General features: G+C 37.7%; 1 protein-coding gene across 1 annotated transcript in view; it reads left to right on the top strand.

Moving 5' to 3' along the window:
• Positions 1-17,795, top strand: part of LOC123546059 (interferon-induced helicase C domain-containing protein 1-like) — a 48,888-nt gene extending 31,093 nt beyond the window's left edge. The window contains exons 8-12 of the mRNA XM_053535285.1: positions 3,688-3,845; positions 6,323-6,501; positions 12,088-12,283; positions 12,850-13,012; positions 17,656-17,795. Of these exons, the coding sequence (XP_053391260.1) occupies positions 3,688-3,845; positions 6,323-6,501; positions 12,088-12,283; positions 12,850-13,012; positions 17,656-17,780 (821 nt within the window). The 3' untranslated portion in view covers positions 17,781-17,795. The remainder of the gene's footprint in view (positions 1-3,687; positions 3,846-6,322; positions 6,502-12,087; positions 12,284-12,849; positions 13,013-17,655) is intronic.
• The last annotated feature ends 318 nt before the right edge of the window (positions 17,796-18,113 follow it).

Genomic DNA, 18,113 nt, shown 5'->3' with positions numbered 1-18,113 from the left:
AGTATAAAATACACAGAATGGCAACTGGCTGTAATCTCACGTGATCTCATGTCAGAGCGTGAATCGGCGTTATCTTAGTAAAAACAAATATTGGCGAGCATGGAGTTACAATTTGTACCTTTAAAACTACATTTGAAATACATGTTAGCTTCTAAAACAACATTAGTTTAATGTGAAATAGTCTTAAGACACAAAGTACACGTTTCTTACCATCAGAAGAAGCGTGGTCATACGGTGTTAATTAATTTACCAACAAATTATTTCTGTTGCATAAAAAATGGCACGTGGAGAACGCGTCACTTCCGGTAAACGAGATCTCATTCAGTTGTCACGTTTTTTTGGCGAGATTTGCTCAAGAGGCCTTTCAAGTTGCCGATCTATTTATTTTTATAGCTCTTTGACTAAATATAAATATTTTTTCTTGAAATTTGGCATACAAACGCAGAATTATATTCTTGATAAAATCTCAAAAGGATTTTAACATAATATTAGAAATACCAATTACTTTAAATTTTGATTTCGCTATTCAGCCATACCCAATATTTATTGCTGTGTGACCGAACCGGACTTAGATTCAGCGTATGAATTTTGATAATATAAATCGAGTTCAACTGATTAAATAAAGTTGTGTACAGGTTTACTTTTTGTTGTTGAATAATTTTCGGCCAATTTTAGACGAGTTTTCGACCATTTAGTCGAAAAATACAGTAGACTTACTGTCATATTCGGCAAAATATCAAAGTTGACTAAATATTGTATTCGGCAAATTGTCGTATTCGACGAAGTGTCTTTCGACGAATTGTCGTGGAAGCAATTTACTGTATGTGTCTTAAAATACTTGAAAAGGTAGTCGATGCTTGTTTTGAAAGCCACTTGTCTTTGAACAATCTCCAAGAACACTTGTCTGTGTACAGAAAATTTCACTCCCCTGAGACTGCATTACTGAAAGTTCAAAATTACATTCTCAACTCCCTTGACCAAAATGATGTAACAATGTTAGTGATACTTGACCTATCAACTGCTTTTGATACCATCAACTACATGACACTATTGCACCACCTCCACAACCACTTAAGTATGGCAGGAAAACCACTCAAATGGATAACTTCATATCTGAGCAACGGCTACCAAACTGTGACCATAGATAGTAAATTGTCAAAACCAGTGCAAATGAAATACAGTGTTTCACAGGGGTCCGTCCTCGCACCAAAATTTTTCACAATGCACTAAACCATTTGGTACAATATGCAAGAAACATGGACTAAATCACCATTTTTACGCTGACGATAGGTAGTTTTATTAGCTCACCTGACACAAAGTGCTCATGGTGAGGTATTGTGATCACGCTGTTTCCGGCATCCGTCCATCGGTCTGTCAAGTCATCTGTCCGTCGTCAACATTTGTGTTTAAACGACATCTCCTCCAAAACCAATGAGTGGATTTTGATGAAACTTAGCCATGATGTTCCTTGGGTGGTCCTCTACCAAAGTTATTCAAACGGTTCCGCTTGGTTGCCCATAGGGGCTGCCAGAGCTAAAAATAGAAAAAAAACTTCAAATGACATCTCCTCCTAAACCAATGGTCCGATTTTGAAATATTTTCACACGAATGGTCTAATGTCACCCTCTACCAAGATTGTTCAAATTATACCAATCTGTCAAAAAACATGGCTGCTAGAGGGCATGGTCACTTTTCCCTATATGTATATAGTGGAAACTTTAAAAATCTTCTTATGTGAAACTGTTGGACAGATTTTAGAATAATTTTACACAAATGGTCCTTGTATCACCTTCTACCAAGATTGTTCAAATTATACCAATTCGTCAAAAAACATGGCCGCCAGAGGGCGTGGTCACTTTTCCTTATATGTATATAGTGGAAACTTTAAAAATCTTCCTGTGTGGAACTGTTGGCCTGATTTTAGAATAATTTTACACAAATGGTCCTTGTGTCACCCTCTACCAAGATTGTTCAAATTATTTTGATTTGTCAAAAAACATTGCCGCCTGAGAGGGCATGGTCACTTTTCCCTATATGTACAGTATAGTGGAAACTTTAACAATCTTCGTGTGTGAAACTGCTGGCCCGATTTTAAAATAATTTTACACAAATGGTCCTTGTGTTACCCTCTACCAAGATTGTTCAAATTATTCTGATTTGTCAAAAAACATGGCTGCCAGGGGGTGCGTGGTCACTTTTCTTCTCTGAATCAATAACAGCTAGAGCCTTAATGATATTTGGCGTGTGATATCAGATTTGTAATGTCTACCATAATTGTTCAAATTATTGCCCTAGGTTCAGAAGTGTGTGTGACCTGTATATAATATAGGCTAACATAGAAGAAACCTAACTCTGTACTTATACAAACACATTTGAAGCCTTGTACACATGGGAGGGCTTTAGGGTCAATGACCCTCTTGTTTATCTTTCAGACCAAAAAATCTGGTCTCTCACCGGTGTGTTGAAAACTGTCTCATCGAAATTGTATCGTGGATGAACAGCAACATGTTGAAAATCAATGCCGATAAAACTGAAGTTATTGTATTTACATTTCAAAGAAACGAAAAACTTACTGAATCGATTCTGTGAAAATTGGAGAAGAGAACATTAAACCACCTAAATGTGTAAGGAATCTTGGTGCTTTTCTAGACTCCAAAAGTATGGAAAAACATATTAGCTCAATTTGTAGATCTGGATATGGACAGCTACGTTAAATAGGTCACATCAGTAAATATCTAAATACTGATGCTACAAATACAAAATTGCTAATAAATTCTCTTGTACTTCACGCCTTGATTATTACAATGCGCTCTTGTATGGTTTTCAAAAGTCCTCACTGAATAGACTTCAGAATCTTCAAAACACTGCAGCTGGAATCATAACGAGAATATCGCGTTATGATCACATTACATCAGTTCTAAAAGAACTGCATTGGATACCAGATACTCATAGAGTGGACTTTAAGATTCAAGTTCAAATCACCAATCTATGTTAAAGACTTGCTAGAACTCTTATCAGCCAGCAAGTTATTTGAGATCTGAGAACAACTCCAAACAAATAGTTGTTCCAAAAAGCTAAACTGTGAGGTACGGTGATTGTTGTTTTTCATCAGCTGCTCCAAAGTTATGGAATACTCTTCCGGCTACCATTAGAGACGCTAAAAGTTTGAATGCTTTCAAAAGATCATTAAAACACATATTTTCTTCAAGGTCTATTGAAACTAACTTTGCACTGGAAAATAACCTGCTGTATGACTGTGTAATAGAAGTTATATACTGTTGTTTATGTTCTGTATTAAGTATTATGTAGAGTCAAACCTGATTCTAGCTAACTACCTCTGGTAACTTTAATGTTGATATTGTTTTAAATATTTTTTTGTGCTGTATTGCGTGTCCATATCATTCTGTGATATGTAGTTTGTACAGCGCTTTTGAACATTTATTTCATAGATGAAAAGAGCGCTGTAAAAATCTGGTAAGTAATAATAATAATAGTAATTCTCTCTGGCAGGTGGTGTGTATTGAGTTTTTCAACAGATATTGTTACTTTTCCTATCTTTTTATATCAGACCAGTATTTTTTCATTTTATAGACTGGTCTGAAAACTTTAAAATCAGTCTAAAACTGAGAAACCAACTATTTCTGGAGCATTGATAATTTGATTATAAGCTTTTAAATAATTTTACAGCCATCAATGAAGATGACACTGATGAGATCGAAGATACAGACATCTCGCTAAGAGAATACCAGCGAGAGTTAGCTGCCCCTGCCTTACAAGGAAAGAATGTGATAATTGTAGCACCAACAGGGTCTGGTAAAACTAGGGTGGCCATGAGAATTATCCAAGTGAGAAATTGTTCCTATATTTGTTTTCATACTGTGTGTCATACCAGTATAAATCTGATTTTAACCCCTATCATGCTAGACACATTTTTAACCCCTATCATGCTAGACACAATTGATTCTGCCTTTGTGACCAGTGTAGATCTTGATCAGCCTGCACATCTGTAAAGTCTGATCAAGATCTGCACCGTTCTTCATTCAATCAGTATCTTTTTGGAAAGCACCCCTAACAGTCGATAGTACTGTCCAAATTGGAAGATAGACAAGTTCATTATAGAAATTTAGCATGGTAAGGGTTAATACCTGCACTGCTCAACAGGTAGTGTAGATAGAACACAAGACCATCAGCTGAAAGGTCACAGGCAAGATCCTCGGAGTTAACTTTCACTGTGACAGTTTGACAGGAGTTTATGTATCTGAAGTCATTAATGAACCTCACCATGAGAAAACCAACATAGTGCGTTTGCGACCAGCATGGATCCAGAGCAGCATGCGCATCCGAGCAGTCTGGTTAGGATCCATGCTGTTTGCTAAAGGTTTCTCTAATTCCAATAGGCTTTGAAAGGGAAAAGCATGGATCCTGACCAGACTGCATGGATGCACAGGATGGTCTGGATCCGTGCTGGTCGCAAACACACGGTTGGTTTTTCTCATGGTGCGGCTTATTTTACCTTTGATTCTTGTGGGGAAGTTGAGATATATATGTGGAGATGAAACCAGTAATGTATTCCTGCTACCAGCATGATATATAAACATTTTTCAAGCTTTGTCACAAATGTATAAGCTAGTGCATGACATCATAAATTTGTAGAGCTCTGTAGATTCTTGTTTTGTATACTTACAGAAGTCATGGACAAGTTTACGTTAACTAAAGATCACAAAATTATTACATGTATTTGTATTGAGCAGTATTTTTTATGCTTTACACAGACATTGCTTAAGTATCTACAAGTGAAGTCATATTTTTATTAAAAGACCTTTAAAAGAGTATTTTTTGTAATTATCTTTTTTTGTATATAAATAGTTGAATATTAAAGGTGGATAATCTGATTTTGGCCATGTAACGGATTTGTTCGAAACTTTACCATCTGATCATTTACACTCATTTATGTTCACTTAACACTTTACAATACAAATTAGATTTTCACTGGAGGTATTTTTAAAATTTCATTTTCCTATCCTGGTTGCCCAACCAAGATAGAGTTATTTAGAGTATAAATTTGATAAACATACTTTGCCTAAGGAAATGTTTAAATATGAGACATATTGTAATATATTTGTAAAATATTTGCATTAAAAATTATGTATTTAGATGGAATTCATTAGAAACGCAAGTTTGAAAAATTATTATTACCTCCCTTTGCCTATCTTGGTTGTGCAACCAAGAAAGATTGGAAATAAATGAATTCAGAAGCTACACACAGCTTTAAAACTTGCATTTTGGTTCAGATTGTTCAGTAGTATATATGTCTATCAAATGCAAATGTAAAACTAGACATTGTATCGAAATAAAAAGAAATACCCAGCTTTTTATATACCGTATTTTCCCGAATATACGCCCCCGGGGGCGTTACATTTTCCAAAGAGGTAAAAAAAATGAAAATTTTTACAAAACTTAAAAACATCGTTCAAACCAACTGTAAAGTGTTTCTGTGTTGTTTAATTCCCCCAAAACGTAATTATTTGGCATCCAATTTAATGCAGTGTGTCTTAAAATTATGCATTTAAATACGGTACCTCATGTATTCCGTGACACGCTCGCGACATTACACATTACGTCATCATACCCAAACAGCTGTGTACTCCGATAATATTTTCCTTAGTACATGCGGGTAGCAATACACAATGCCAGTGGTTTGACACGCTGCTTATGTGCCAGCTTTTAAATTAAAAGTTATTAAAACTGCCGAAGAAAAGGTTAACACTTTGCCGCAAATTTGTTTAAAGTCGACAGGAAGCTTGTGCGCGGGTGATGCAAAAACAAATCAAAAATGGATTTACCATTTAATTTTCTATTTGATGATTGGATACGTACCGTACTTAGTATAAACGTTTTGGATTTACAGTACATGGACTGTTTAAAAGTGTGTTTATTTCTTAATACATTGGATACATACTGTAAATTACTTAATATGTTGACTTATAAAAATGAGGTAGGTGATTTTTTTTTTTCGTTCTTGTTGACTTTTTTTCCCTCCAAAACGGGTTAATTAGAGGGGGGGGCCTTAATAGGGGAAAATACGGTACTTTCATATTAAAGGGGAGTAATTACAAAATTTTATAAAAATAATAAAATATACATTTCAAATAGGAATCTAACTCTATGTAATCGGTCTTTTTGTTCCTTAAATAATTCTCTACCAGAATATACAAAAAGTAAAACATGTCATTAAATGTTGATTAAATGTGATTGACCACCTTTAAATAAATGTTGAGTTCTCAGCCAATATTTGATATATTATAGATTTTCTTTTAACTAGGAGCATATCCGGCAGCAGAAGGGAAGGGGAATAGCAAAGGTTATATTCCTCGTAAATCAGGTGGCCCTTGCAAATCAGCAAGGTGAGGCCTGTAGAGGACTTCTAAAGAAGTATGCATCTAAGGTGATAACTGGAGAATCACAGAGAAAGAGCGAATGTCTCAAAGATTTTATAGATAAGTAAGTACTGCTGATACAGCTTATAGGAATAGTATGTTACAAACAGTGGCCGCCACAGTTTGATTATGATACACATCTGGACAAGTTTGATTTGAACAAACAAATCACTACTTGGGATTTTTTTTCAAGTTTAACATGACAATTACTAAAACATTTGCCTGTTTTGTGTGTTACGATGATACAAAGAAGACAGATGGTGTTATGATATTCACTAAAAGTTATTTGCAGAAGTCATATAATTTTCATTCTTAAATTTCTCGTAACAACGTACTGGTAAATTCATGAATGAACCAGTGTACAATGCTGTACAATTCCTAAATGGAAGCCTCCGTGGCTGAGTGGTTAAGGATGCTGACATTAAATCACTTGCCCCTCAACAGTGTTTTTAGTACCTCACATTGTGTGTGGAACTCATCATGTGTGAAAACCATCCAGGTAGCTTTACCTAAGGTCAGTGGTTCTACCTGTTGTTTTTGTTGTTTGTTTTTTAGCTCACCTGTCACAAAGTGACAAGGTGTGCTTTTGTGATCGCTTGGCGTCCGTCTGTAAACTTTTGCTTGTGACCACTCTAGAGGTCACATTTTTCATGGGATCTTTATGAAAATTGGTCAGAATGTTCATCTTGATGATATCTAGGTCAAGTTCGAAACTGGGTCACGTGCGGTTGAAAACTTGGTCGGTAGGTCTAAAAATAGAAAAATCTTGTGACCTCTCTAGAGGCCATACTTTTCAATGGATCTTCATGAAAATTGGTCAGAATGTTCACCTTGATGATATCTACGTCAAGTTCAAAACTGGGTCACGTGCGGTTGAAAACTAGGTCAGTAGGTCTAAAAATAGAAAAACCTTGTGACCTCTCTAGAGGCCATACTTTTCAATGGATCTTCATGAAAGTTGGTCAGAATGTTCACCTTGATGATATCTAGTTCAGGTACGAAACTGGGTCCCGTGCAATCAAAAACTAGGTCAGTAGGTCAAATAACAGAAAAACCTTGTGACCTCTCTAGAGGCCATATTTTTCATGGGATCTGTATGAAAGTTGGTCTGAATGTTCATCTTGATGATGTCTAGGTCAGGTTTGAAATTGGGTCAACTGCGGTCAAAAACTAGGTCAGTAGGTCTAAAAATAGAAAAACCTTGTGCCTCTCAAGAGGCCATACTTTTTAATGGATCTTCATGAAAATTTATCAGAATGTTCACTTTGATGATATCTAGGTCAGATTTGAAACTGGGTCACATGCCTTCAAAAACTAGGTCAGTAGGTCAAATAATAAAAAAAACTTTTGACCTCTCTAGAGGCCATATTTTTCATGGGATCTGTATGAAAGTTGGTTTGAATATTCATCTTGATGATATCTAGATCAAGTTCGAAACTGGGTCAACTGTGGTCAAAAACTAGGTCAGTAGGTCTAAAAATATAAAAACCTTTTGACCACTCTAGAGGCCATATTTTTCAATGGATCTTCATGAAAATTTGTCTGAATGTTCACCTTGATGATATCTAGATTAATTTTGAAACTGGGTCACGTGTGGTCAAAACTAGGTCAGTAGGTATAAAGATAGAAAAACCTTGTGACCTCTCTAGAGGCCATACTCTTCATGAGATCTTCATGAAAATTGGTGAGAATGTTCACCTTGATAATATCTAGGTCAAGTTCAAAACTGGGTCATGTGCCATCAAAAACTAGGTCATTAGGTCAAATACTAGAAAAACCTTGTGACCTCTCTAGAGGCCATATTTTTCAATGGATCTTCATGAAAATCGGGTCATGTGGGGACAGGTGAGCGATTCAGGACCATCATGGTCCTCTTGTTTAAATTTCCCTGATTATGTACAGGTGCAACGATCAGTTTTTTCCCCAGTCAGTTCTTTCCCCGGGGAAAAAACTGACTAGTTAGTTTCTTCCCCGGGGGAAAGAATTGACTAGTCAGTTCTTTCCCCCCGTAGTCAATTTTCCCCCCCAATCGCAACTGGTTACTCTTGATCATTCTTATGGGGGGAAAAAACTAACTAGTCAATTCTTTCCCCACGTAGTCAATTTTCCTGGCTAGTCAGTTATTTCCCCTGTTAGTGAATTGGAACTGGTTATTCTTGGTTATTCTTAACTAGCCTGTTTTTCATTTCCGATAGTCGGTTTTCATTTAAATTTCATATAAAATGAGAAATATGTTTCATATTTTGTGTAAATTAAAGAAATGTTTTTAAAAGAACTTATTTTAATTTCTGTTGTATTTTTTTATTTGCCTTTTTCCTGTTTCAATTTCTTCTAAGGTAAGGAAATTACTGCTGGTCAGTTCTTTTTCCACGTAGCCAGTACTTGACCAGTAAGGTGGGGGAAATAAATTGACCAGTCAGTTCTTTTCCCCCTAGCCTGTACTTGCTCTGTTAGGTGGGGGAAGAAATTGACCAGTCAGTTCTTTCCCCACTAGCCAGTACTTGACCTGTCAGGTGGGGAAATGAATGGTCAGAACTGGTCAGTTCTTTCCCCTCCAAAGCCAGTACTTGCTCTGTTAGGTGGGGGAAAACTGACCAGTCAGTTTCTTCCACCACCTAACAGAGCAAGTAATGGCTAGGGGGGAAAGAACTGACCGGTCAATTTCTTCCCCCTCTAGCCAGTACTTGCTCTGTTAGGTGGGCGAAGAAAATGTCTGATCAGTTCTTTCCCCCCTAGCCAGTGCTTGACCTGTCAGGTGGGGGAAGAAATTGACTGGTCAGTTCTTTCCCCTCCAAAGCCAGTACTTGCTGTGTTAGGTGGGGGAAAACTGACCGGTCAATTTCTTCCCCCACCTAACAGAGCAAGTAATGGCTAGGGGGGAAAGTACTGACTGGTCAATTTCATTTCGCCTCTTGACAGGTCAAGTGCTGGCTAGGGGTAAAAGATCTGACTGGTCAATTTCATTTCCCGACCTGACAGGTCAAGTATATGTTAGGGGGGAAAGAACTGACCGGTCAATTTCTTCCCCCACCTGATATGTCAAGTATATGTTAGGGGGAAAGAACTGACTGGTCATTTTCTTCCCCCACCTGACAGGTCAAGTATTGGCTTGGGGGAAAAGAACTGACTGGTCAATTTCTTCTCCCCACCTGACAGGTCAAGTACTGGCTAGGGGGTGAAAGAACTGACCGGTCAATTTCTTCCCCCACCTGATAGGTCAAGTATATGCTAGGGGGAAAGAACTGACTGGTCAATTTCTTCCCGCACCTGATAAATCAAGTATATGCAAGGGGGGGAAGAACTGACTGGTCAATTTCTTCTCCCCACCCAACAGGTCAAGTACTGGCTAGGGGGGAAAGAACTGACCGGTCAATTTCTTCTCACCACCCTACAGGTCAAGTACTAACTATATAGGGGGGAAAGAACTGACTAGTCAATTTCTTCCCAGACCTGACAGGTCAAGTACTGGCTAGGGGGGAAAGAACTGACTAGTCAATTTCTTCCCCCACCTGACAGGTCAAGTATATGCTAGGGGGGAAAGAACTGACCAGTCAATTTCTTCCCCCACCTGACATGTCAAGTATATGTTAGGGGGAAAGAACTGACTGGTCAATTTCTTCCCCCACCTGACAGGTCAAGTACTGGCTTGGGGGGGAAAGAACTGACTAGTCAATTTCTTCCCCCACCTGACAGTTCAAGTATAATGCTAAGGGAGAAAGAACTGACCGTCAATTTTTTCCCCAACCTGATAGATCAGGTATATGCTACAAATCTAGGTGGGAAAGAACTGACTAGTCAATTTCTTCCCCCACCTGATAGGTCAAGTATATGCAAGGGGGGAAAGAACTGACTAGTCAATTTCTTCTCCCCACCTGACAGGTCAAGTACTGGCAAGGGGGGGGGGAAGAACTGACCGGTCAATTTCTTCCCCCACCCGATAGGTCTAGTATATGCAAGGGGGGGAAGAACTGACTAGTCAATTTCTTCCCCCACCTGACAGGTCAAGTATATGCTAGGGGGGAAAGAACTGACCAGTCAATTTCTTCCCCCACCTGATATGTCAAGTATATGTTAGGGGGAAAGAACTGACTGGTCAATTTCTTCCCCCACCTGACAGGTCAAGTACTGGCTTGAGGGGAAAGAACTGACTAGTCAATTTCTTCCCCCACCTGACAGTTCAAGTATAATGCTAAGGGAGAAAGAACTGACCGGTCAATTTCTTCCCCCTCTAGCCAGTACTTGCTCTGTTAGGTGGGCGAAGAAAATGTCTGATCAGTTCTTTCCCCCCTAGCCAGTGCTTGACCTGTCAGGTGGGGGAAGAAATTGACTGGTCAGTTCTTTTCCCTCCAAAGCCAGTACTTGCTCTGTTAGGTGGGGGAAAACTGACCGTTCAATTTCTTCCCCCACCTAACAGAGCAAGTAATGGCTAGGGGGGAAAGAACTGACTGGTGAATTTCTTTCCCACCTAACAGAGCAAGTACTGGCTAGGGGGGGAAGTACTGACTGGTCAATTTCATTTCGCCTCTTGACAGGTCAAGTGCTGGCTAGGGGAAAAAGATCTGACTGGTCAATTTCATTTCCCGACCTGACAGGTAAAGTATATGTTAGGGGGGAAAGAACTGACAGGTCAGTTTCTTCCCCCACCTGATATGTCAAGTATATGTTAGGGGGAAAGAACTGACTGGTCAATTTCTTCCCCCACCTGACAGGTCAAGTACTGGCTTGGGGGGGAAAGAACTGACCGGTCAATTTCTTCTCCCCACCTGACAGGTCAAGTATATGCAAGGGGGGAAAGAACTGACTGGTCAATTTCTTCCCCCACCTGATAGGTGAAATATATGCTAGGGGGGAAAGAACTGATTGGTCAATTTCTTCCCCCACCTGACAGGTCAAGTATATGCAAGGGGGGAAAGAACTGACCGGTCAATTTCTTCTCCCTACCCAACAGGTCAAGTACTGGCTAGGGGGGAAAAAACTGACCGGTCAATTTCTTCTCCCCACACCACAGGTCACGTACTAACTATATATAGGGGGGAAAGAACTGACTAGTCAACTTCTTCCCAGACCTGACAGGTCAAGTACTGGCTAGGGGGGAAAGAACTGACTAGTCAATTTCTTCCCCCACCTGACAGGTCAAGTATATGCTAGGGGGGAAAGAACTGACCAGTCAGTTTCTTCCCCCACCTGATATGTCAGGTATATGTTAGGGGGAAAGAACTGACTAACTAGTCAGTTTCTTTCTCTATCAGAAAATTTATTCCAAGGGGGGAAAAAACTGACTAGGGGGGGGAAGAAACTGACTAGTCAGTTTTTTCCCCTGGGCTGTTACACTGGTATTTCAAGTTAGTGAGTTTTGAAATACAATCATCATAATTAGATATTGGTGAAATAAAAAAGTGCAGTAGCTAGGAAGACAGTGTGATCATTTTTACTATCTTTACACAATGTACCAGACAAGAAAGTTGACCTAACAGGAAAATAAAGTGAATATGTGTAGTTGTTGTCAGATTGCAAAGCTTAGCAAACATGTTACATAGAAAAATAATTGTCAGCTATTTTTGTCTTGTCTTACATCCATATTGCATATTTTGAAAATGCCTGAAAATTTTGGCAGAAATGTGAATTACATAATCCTATTTGTTTCTTTCAGACGTGATATATTGGTTGTCACTGCCCAAGTTCTGCTCGATGCTTTATGTAGAAAAGAGATCAGTGGAATAAACAAGTTCTCACTTATTGTTTTTGATGAGTGTCATCATACACATGCCAATCATACATTTAATCAAATCATGGGAAGATACATGGATCTCAAGTTTGATAAAAAACCTGATCATTGTTTACCACAGGTATATTTATGAAATATATTACAGTTTGGAATATCAAAACATTTGAATAATTTTTAATAATGTCAAAATTTTTGTCTTGGTAACCTCTATGTCAAGTTAGAATCTGGGTCATGTTTTGTCAAAAACTAGGTCACCCGGTCAGATCAAAGGAAAATCTTGTTAACACTCTAGAGGTCACAGTTGTGATTCATTCTTTATGAAACTTGGTTAGAGTGTTTGTCTTAATGATCTCAGTTTGAAACTGGGTCATGTGGGTTTAAAAACTAGGTCAGTAAGCCTGATCAACCCTGGTGAGCAATATAGGGCCGTCATGGCCCTCTTGTTTCTTTAAATGTACCTTTCAAAAAATATTTCCTTTAATGCTTGTAAAAGTGAAAACAAGCGAACTTTGGGTGAATTAATCTATAGTTTTCCAGCAAATTTATTGATAGTTCAGCAATTTTGTGGAAATGCCAGTCTTACATTGCTGTAATACATGATGTCAGAAATTGGATTATGTCATGTTAAAAATAGTGTAAGTGATGCAAAATAGAATAAAAGCTTTTTTACTATGATTCATTTTCCAGATTGTTGGTTTAACAGCTTCTGTAGGTGTAGGTAAAGCAAGGAATGAGGAGAAAGCCATGGAACATATCAAACATTTGATGGCGAACCTTGATGCTCAGGTTATATGTACAGTGCAGAGAAACATGGGAGAACTTAGGCAGCATGTCAGTCTACCAGAGGAAGGTATAGTTTACAAATGAGTCATGGTTTCGTTGCTTTCAACTGGGTATGAGTTACATTTGGTGTGCTTGAAGTGAGTGCTGACCGATGGCACCTAGGTGTACCAAATGTTAAATTTCTTGTTTATCAGCCCCTTACTGGTTTAAAACCAGTTTCAGGGACTATAGGAATACACTTTTCCCTCCATCATTCTGTCTGTCCGTCTGCAATTAAGTGTCTGGTCCGTAACTCTGTCATTCATGAAAGGATATTAATATTACTTGGCACAAATGTTCCCCATGGTGAGATGACATGTCATGCGCAAAACCCGGACCCCTGGCTCAGAGGTCAAGGTCACAATTGGAGGTCAAAGGTCAACAGGGCTTTTTTTCTGTCCAGTTCATAACTCTCTGCCATCCATGAAGGGATTTTAATTTTACCTGTCACAAATGTACTTCATAATAAGACGATGTGTCATGCACAACTTTAAGATGTAGCATTGCCTGGTGGATCTCTAACAAGTTTGTTCAAATAATGCCCCTTGGGTGAAAAGAGGCCCCGTCCTAGGGGTCACATGTTACAATTATGAGTTATATAGGAAAAAATACTTCAGAAATTATCAGATCATATTTCCTAGACTGCTTAATTATAATTACCTGATGACCCCAAGCAATTAGGGATCACTTGATTATGACCTTGACCTACTGACCTACTTTCTTACTTTTTAAGATACAGCCTTGAAATTTGGATGATCTGTACAGTTTTGCACATGGATCTTAAGGTAGTTCTGCAAGTTTGGATCGAAATTTTTTCTACAATGTAGAATTTGATAAAACTTTGATTTTTCTAAACTTCAGAATATACCTAGAAAATTCAGCAAATAAAAAGGATAGGGTCGTGTGCTTGATTTTTTGCTAGACTGATTTGAAAAATTTGGACCTCACGCAATTTTTCATAAAGGGAGTCTATGGGAAAATAGCAATTTTAATAACATTTTCGCGAATAGAAAATTTTCTACAATGTAGATTTCAATGAAAGTTCTCACAGTCGTAAATAAATATATGACCTATAATACAGTGAAATAAAATGTATAGGTCCGTGTGCTTATTTCTGAGATATTTGGCCATGATTAAAGTGAACCGCCTATTTGAAGCTAATTTAAAGAAATTATTTTGAATTATTTAACGTGTCAGATGTTTTAATATCATATTTTAACTTTAGAAAGATAGACTGTTACAATTTAATAAATTTATTCACAGGTTGCCTTAAATTCATAAAATGATTTTCATTTCCGTACGCCGAATCCAGGCTTTACTCTACGTTTTCCGGATAAATGACGTTACGCCATCACTTCCGGTATATCAAACGTGCAGAACTACCTTAAAACTGACTTTCAGTTACCATGAATGTGACCTACTGACCTACCTTCTTAATATTTTAGCATCAGTTTGCCATTTGAAACATGTGGCTCATATTACTCAGGTGAGCGATCCAGGGTCAGCACATCCCTTTCTTGTTATTAGCCCACCATCATCAGATGGTGGGCTATTCAAATCACTCTGCGTCCGTGGTCCGACGTCCTTCCGTCCGTCCGTCCGTCCGTCCTTCCGTTAACAATTTCTCGTTATCGCATCTTCTCAGAAACTACTAGGGGGATTTTGACCAAACTTTGTCAGAATGATGTATTGGTACTCTAGTTGTGTCCCCCTGAAAATCAGACTGGTTCAACATTTTTTTAGTGAGTTATGGCCCTTTGTTTATTTCTATAATTTACATAGATTTATAGAGGGAAAAACTTTGAAAGTCTTCTTGTCCAAAACCACAGAGCCTAGGGCTTTGATATTTGGTATGAAGCATCATCTAGTGGTCCTCTACCAAGATGATTCAAATTATTTCCCTGGGGTCTAATATGGCCCCGCCCCGGGGGTCACATGGTTTATATAGACTTGTATAGGGAAAAACTTCGAAAAACCTCTTGTTCAAAACCATAGGGCATAGGGCTTTAATATTTTGTATGTGACATCATCTAGTGGTCTTCTACTAAGATTTTTCAAATTATCCCCCTAGGGTCAAATATGGCCCCGCCCCGGGGGTCACATGGTTTACATAGACTTATATAGGGAAAAACTTTGAATATCTTCTTGCCCAAACCACAAAACCTAGGGCTTTGATATATGTTATGTAGCATCATCTAGTGGTTCTCTACCAAGTTTGTTCAAATTATCCCCCTAGGGTCAAATATGGCCCCGCCCTGGGGTCAAATGGTTCATATAGACTTGTATTGGAAAAATATTTTAAAATATTCTTGTCAGTAACCTACAACATTCAAATTTGGACCACATGTATGGTTTTGAGTGGCAAGATGAACCTTGACATGAGTTGACCTTGGTATTGACCTAGTGACCTACTTTCACATTTCTGTAGCTACAGCCTTCAAATTTGGACCACATGCATAGTTTTGAACACTGAAAAAAACTTTGACCTTGACATTGACCTAGTGACCTACTTTCACATTTTTGAAGGTACAGGCTTCAAATTTGGACCACATGCATAGTTCTGTGTCCCGAAAAAAATTTGACCTTGATTTTGACCTAGTGACCTACTTTCACATTTCTCAAGCTACAGCCTTCAAATTTGGACCACTTGCATAGTTTTGTGTACCGAAAAACTTTGACCTTTACATTGACCTAGTGACCTTCTTCCACATTTTTGAAGGTACAGGCTTCAAATTTGGACCACATGCATAGTTCTGTGTTCCGAAATAAAATTTGACCTTGATTTTGACCTAGTGACCTACTTTCACATTTCTCGAGCTACAGCCTTCAAAATTGGACCACTTGCATAGTTTTGTGTCACGAAATGAACTTTGATCTTAAGATTGACCTAGTGACCTACTTTCACATTTCTGTAGCTACAGGCTTCAAATTTAGACCACATGCATAGGATTGTGTACCGAAACAAACTTTGACATTGACCTAGTGACCTACTTTCACATTTCTCAAGCTACAGCTTTCAAACTTGGACCACTTGCATAGTTTTTTGTACCAAAATAAACTGTGACCTTAAGATTGACCTAGTGACCTACTTTCAAATTTCTCAAACTACAGCCTTCAAACTTGATGCACATGCATAGTTTTGTGTACAAAGAACTTTGTCCTTGAAATTGATCTAGTGACCTACTTTCACATTTCTCAAGCTACAGCTTTCGAATTTGGACCACATGCACAGTGTTGTGTACAGAAATGAAATTTGACCTTGAGCTAGTCAGTTAGTCTTGAAATTTGGAACACTCAAAAATGGAACATTGGTGGGCGCCAAGATCACTCTGTGATCTCTTGTTGTAAATAGCTTATATTGTAATTTTTTTATCATTGGTCATAGCGAAAAACCAAGACCACTTTTTTGTGGTACAACATGCATTTTACATGTAATTTTTAGGTGTATTTTGACGTATCTGTACCTGGTAAAGAGTTTTGTGAGGACTTGTATTATTTAGAATTTTTGTGACACGCCTAGCTCAAAAAGTATTTGATATAGATTCATGAAACCTTGCATGAATCTTAATCATGATATGAACTTGCGCACCTCCTATTTTTCATTTGAGTCTGCCCCCTATTTTCAGAGTTATGGCCCCTGAAATAGTCAAAAATGCACATTTTCACCTTGTGACATGCCTAGCTCAAACAGTATTTGATATAGATTCATGAAACCTTGCATTAGTCTTAATCATGATATAAACTTGCACATCTCCTATTTTTCGTTTGGGTCGGGCCCCTATTTTTTTTAGAGTTATGGCCCCTGAAATAGTCAAAAATGTACATTTTCACCTTGTGATGCACCTAGCTCAAAAAGTATTTGATATAAATGGTTGAAAACTTGCATAAGTCTTTATCATGATATAAACTTGCACACCTCTAATTTTTTGGCTGGCTCCACCCCCTATTTTAAAGTTATGGCCCCTGAAATAGTAAAAAAATGCACTTTTTCTCCAATCTTAGCTCTTATTACAGAGTTTTGGCCCTTGAAATAGCCAAAATAGTGGATTTTTTTTGTGATGCTCATAGCTCAAAAAGTATAGGGCCTAGAATTATAATGAATCCTTTTCATAAAATGTTTGTTGAGGCTATACTCCATTAAGACTGTAAACATTTGAATTATTGCCCCTTATTTGTGACAAATATACCAGTGGGGGGCACACCCTGTGTCCCACAGACACATTCTAGTTTTCTTTAGGATTTACTTCCCTTTGTTGTTACTATAAATTATAGTAGAGAAAAGTAGGTGCCTTCCAGTAAAGGACTTTGTATTGCATGGCAATACTTCATTCACTTGTTTTAAATGTTTTAATTTATATTTGATATTTATGACCTTGGACCTTTGAGGTCAGTGTTCTTCATTTGGCATAGAAATACAGTGGCCTGTAATAGTTTATTTATGCTATGGGACTAAAAATATTTGAAATTTTGTGTTCAAATTTAACTCCTTCATGTTGTCAGGACTTTGAAATAAAAAATGAAAAAGTACACTTGCATTGTGAGTAAATAGATGTGGGAAAATGAATTAATCTGTAGCTATGGAATATTTTCTTAGTTTGTAATGATAGCATGTACAGGAATCTTGAGATTATTTTTGACATTCATAGGAGCAATTTTTTCCTGTACTTTCAGAAACACATAAAGTGCCCAAGCGACAAAATGATGTTTTTCAAGAGAATGTGATTAAACTAATGAATACCATAGAGAAAAGAATGACCCAGTCTTCATGTAAGTTTATGTTGAATGATGGGATATAACTACCAACTACATTATTATCATAACTGTGCAGCCGTTAATGTCATAGATAAAACTATTGAAAATATAGAAGTCTTATATCCTATGCACCTCCTGGTTTTTTTTTTTCAATAATTGTACTGAAGGGGAAGTCAAGTAAGTTTACAGCTTTCATGAGTAAAGGTTTGTTTACAGGGTACAGTGCGATGGATACAGTATTATTGTATCTAACAGTAATTTTAGTGTCAACATGCTTGCAGTTTCAATGTTTGTTATTTGTTACCATCCAAACATGTTTTGTATATACTTGTAAATGATACTGTGACATTAATATTTGTGGGGGACTAATTTTTATA

Source organism: Mercenaria mercenaria, unplaced genomic scaffold, assembly GCF_021730395.1.
Source record: "Mercenaria mercenaria strain notata unplaced genomic scaffold, MADL_Memer_1 contig_4686, whole genome shotgun sequence".
NCBI classification, from domain to species: domain Eukaryota; kingdom Metazoa; phylum Mollusca; class Bivalvia; order Venerida; family Veneridae; genus Mercenaria; species Mercenaria mercenaria.
The sequence above is the reverse complement of the archived record's forward strand: the minus strand, read 5'-3'. Positions and strand labels throughout refer to the sequence as shown.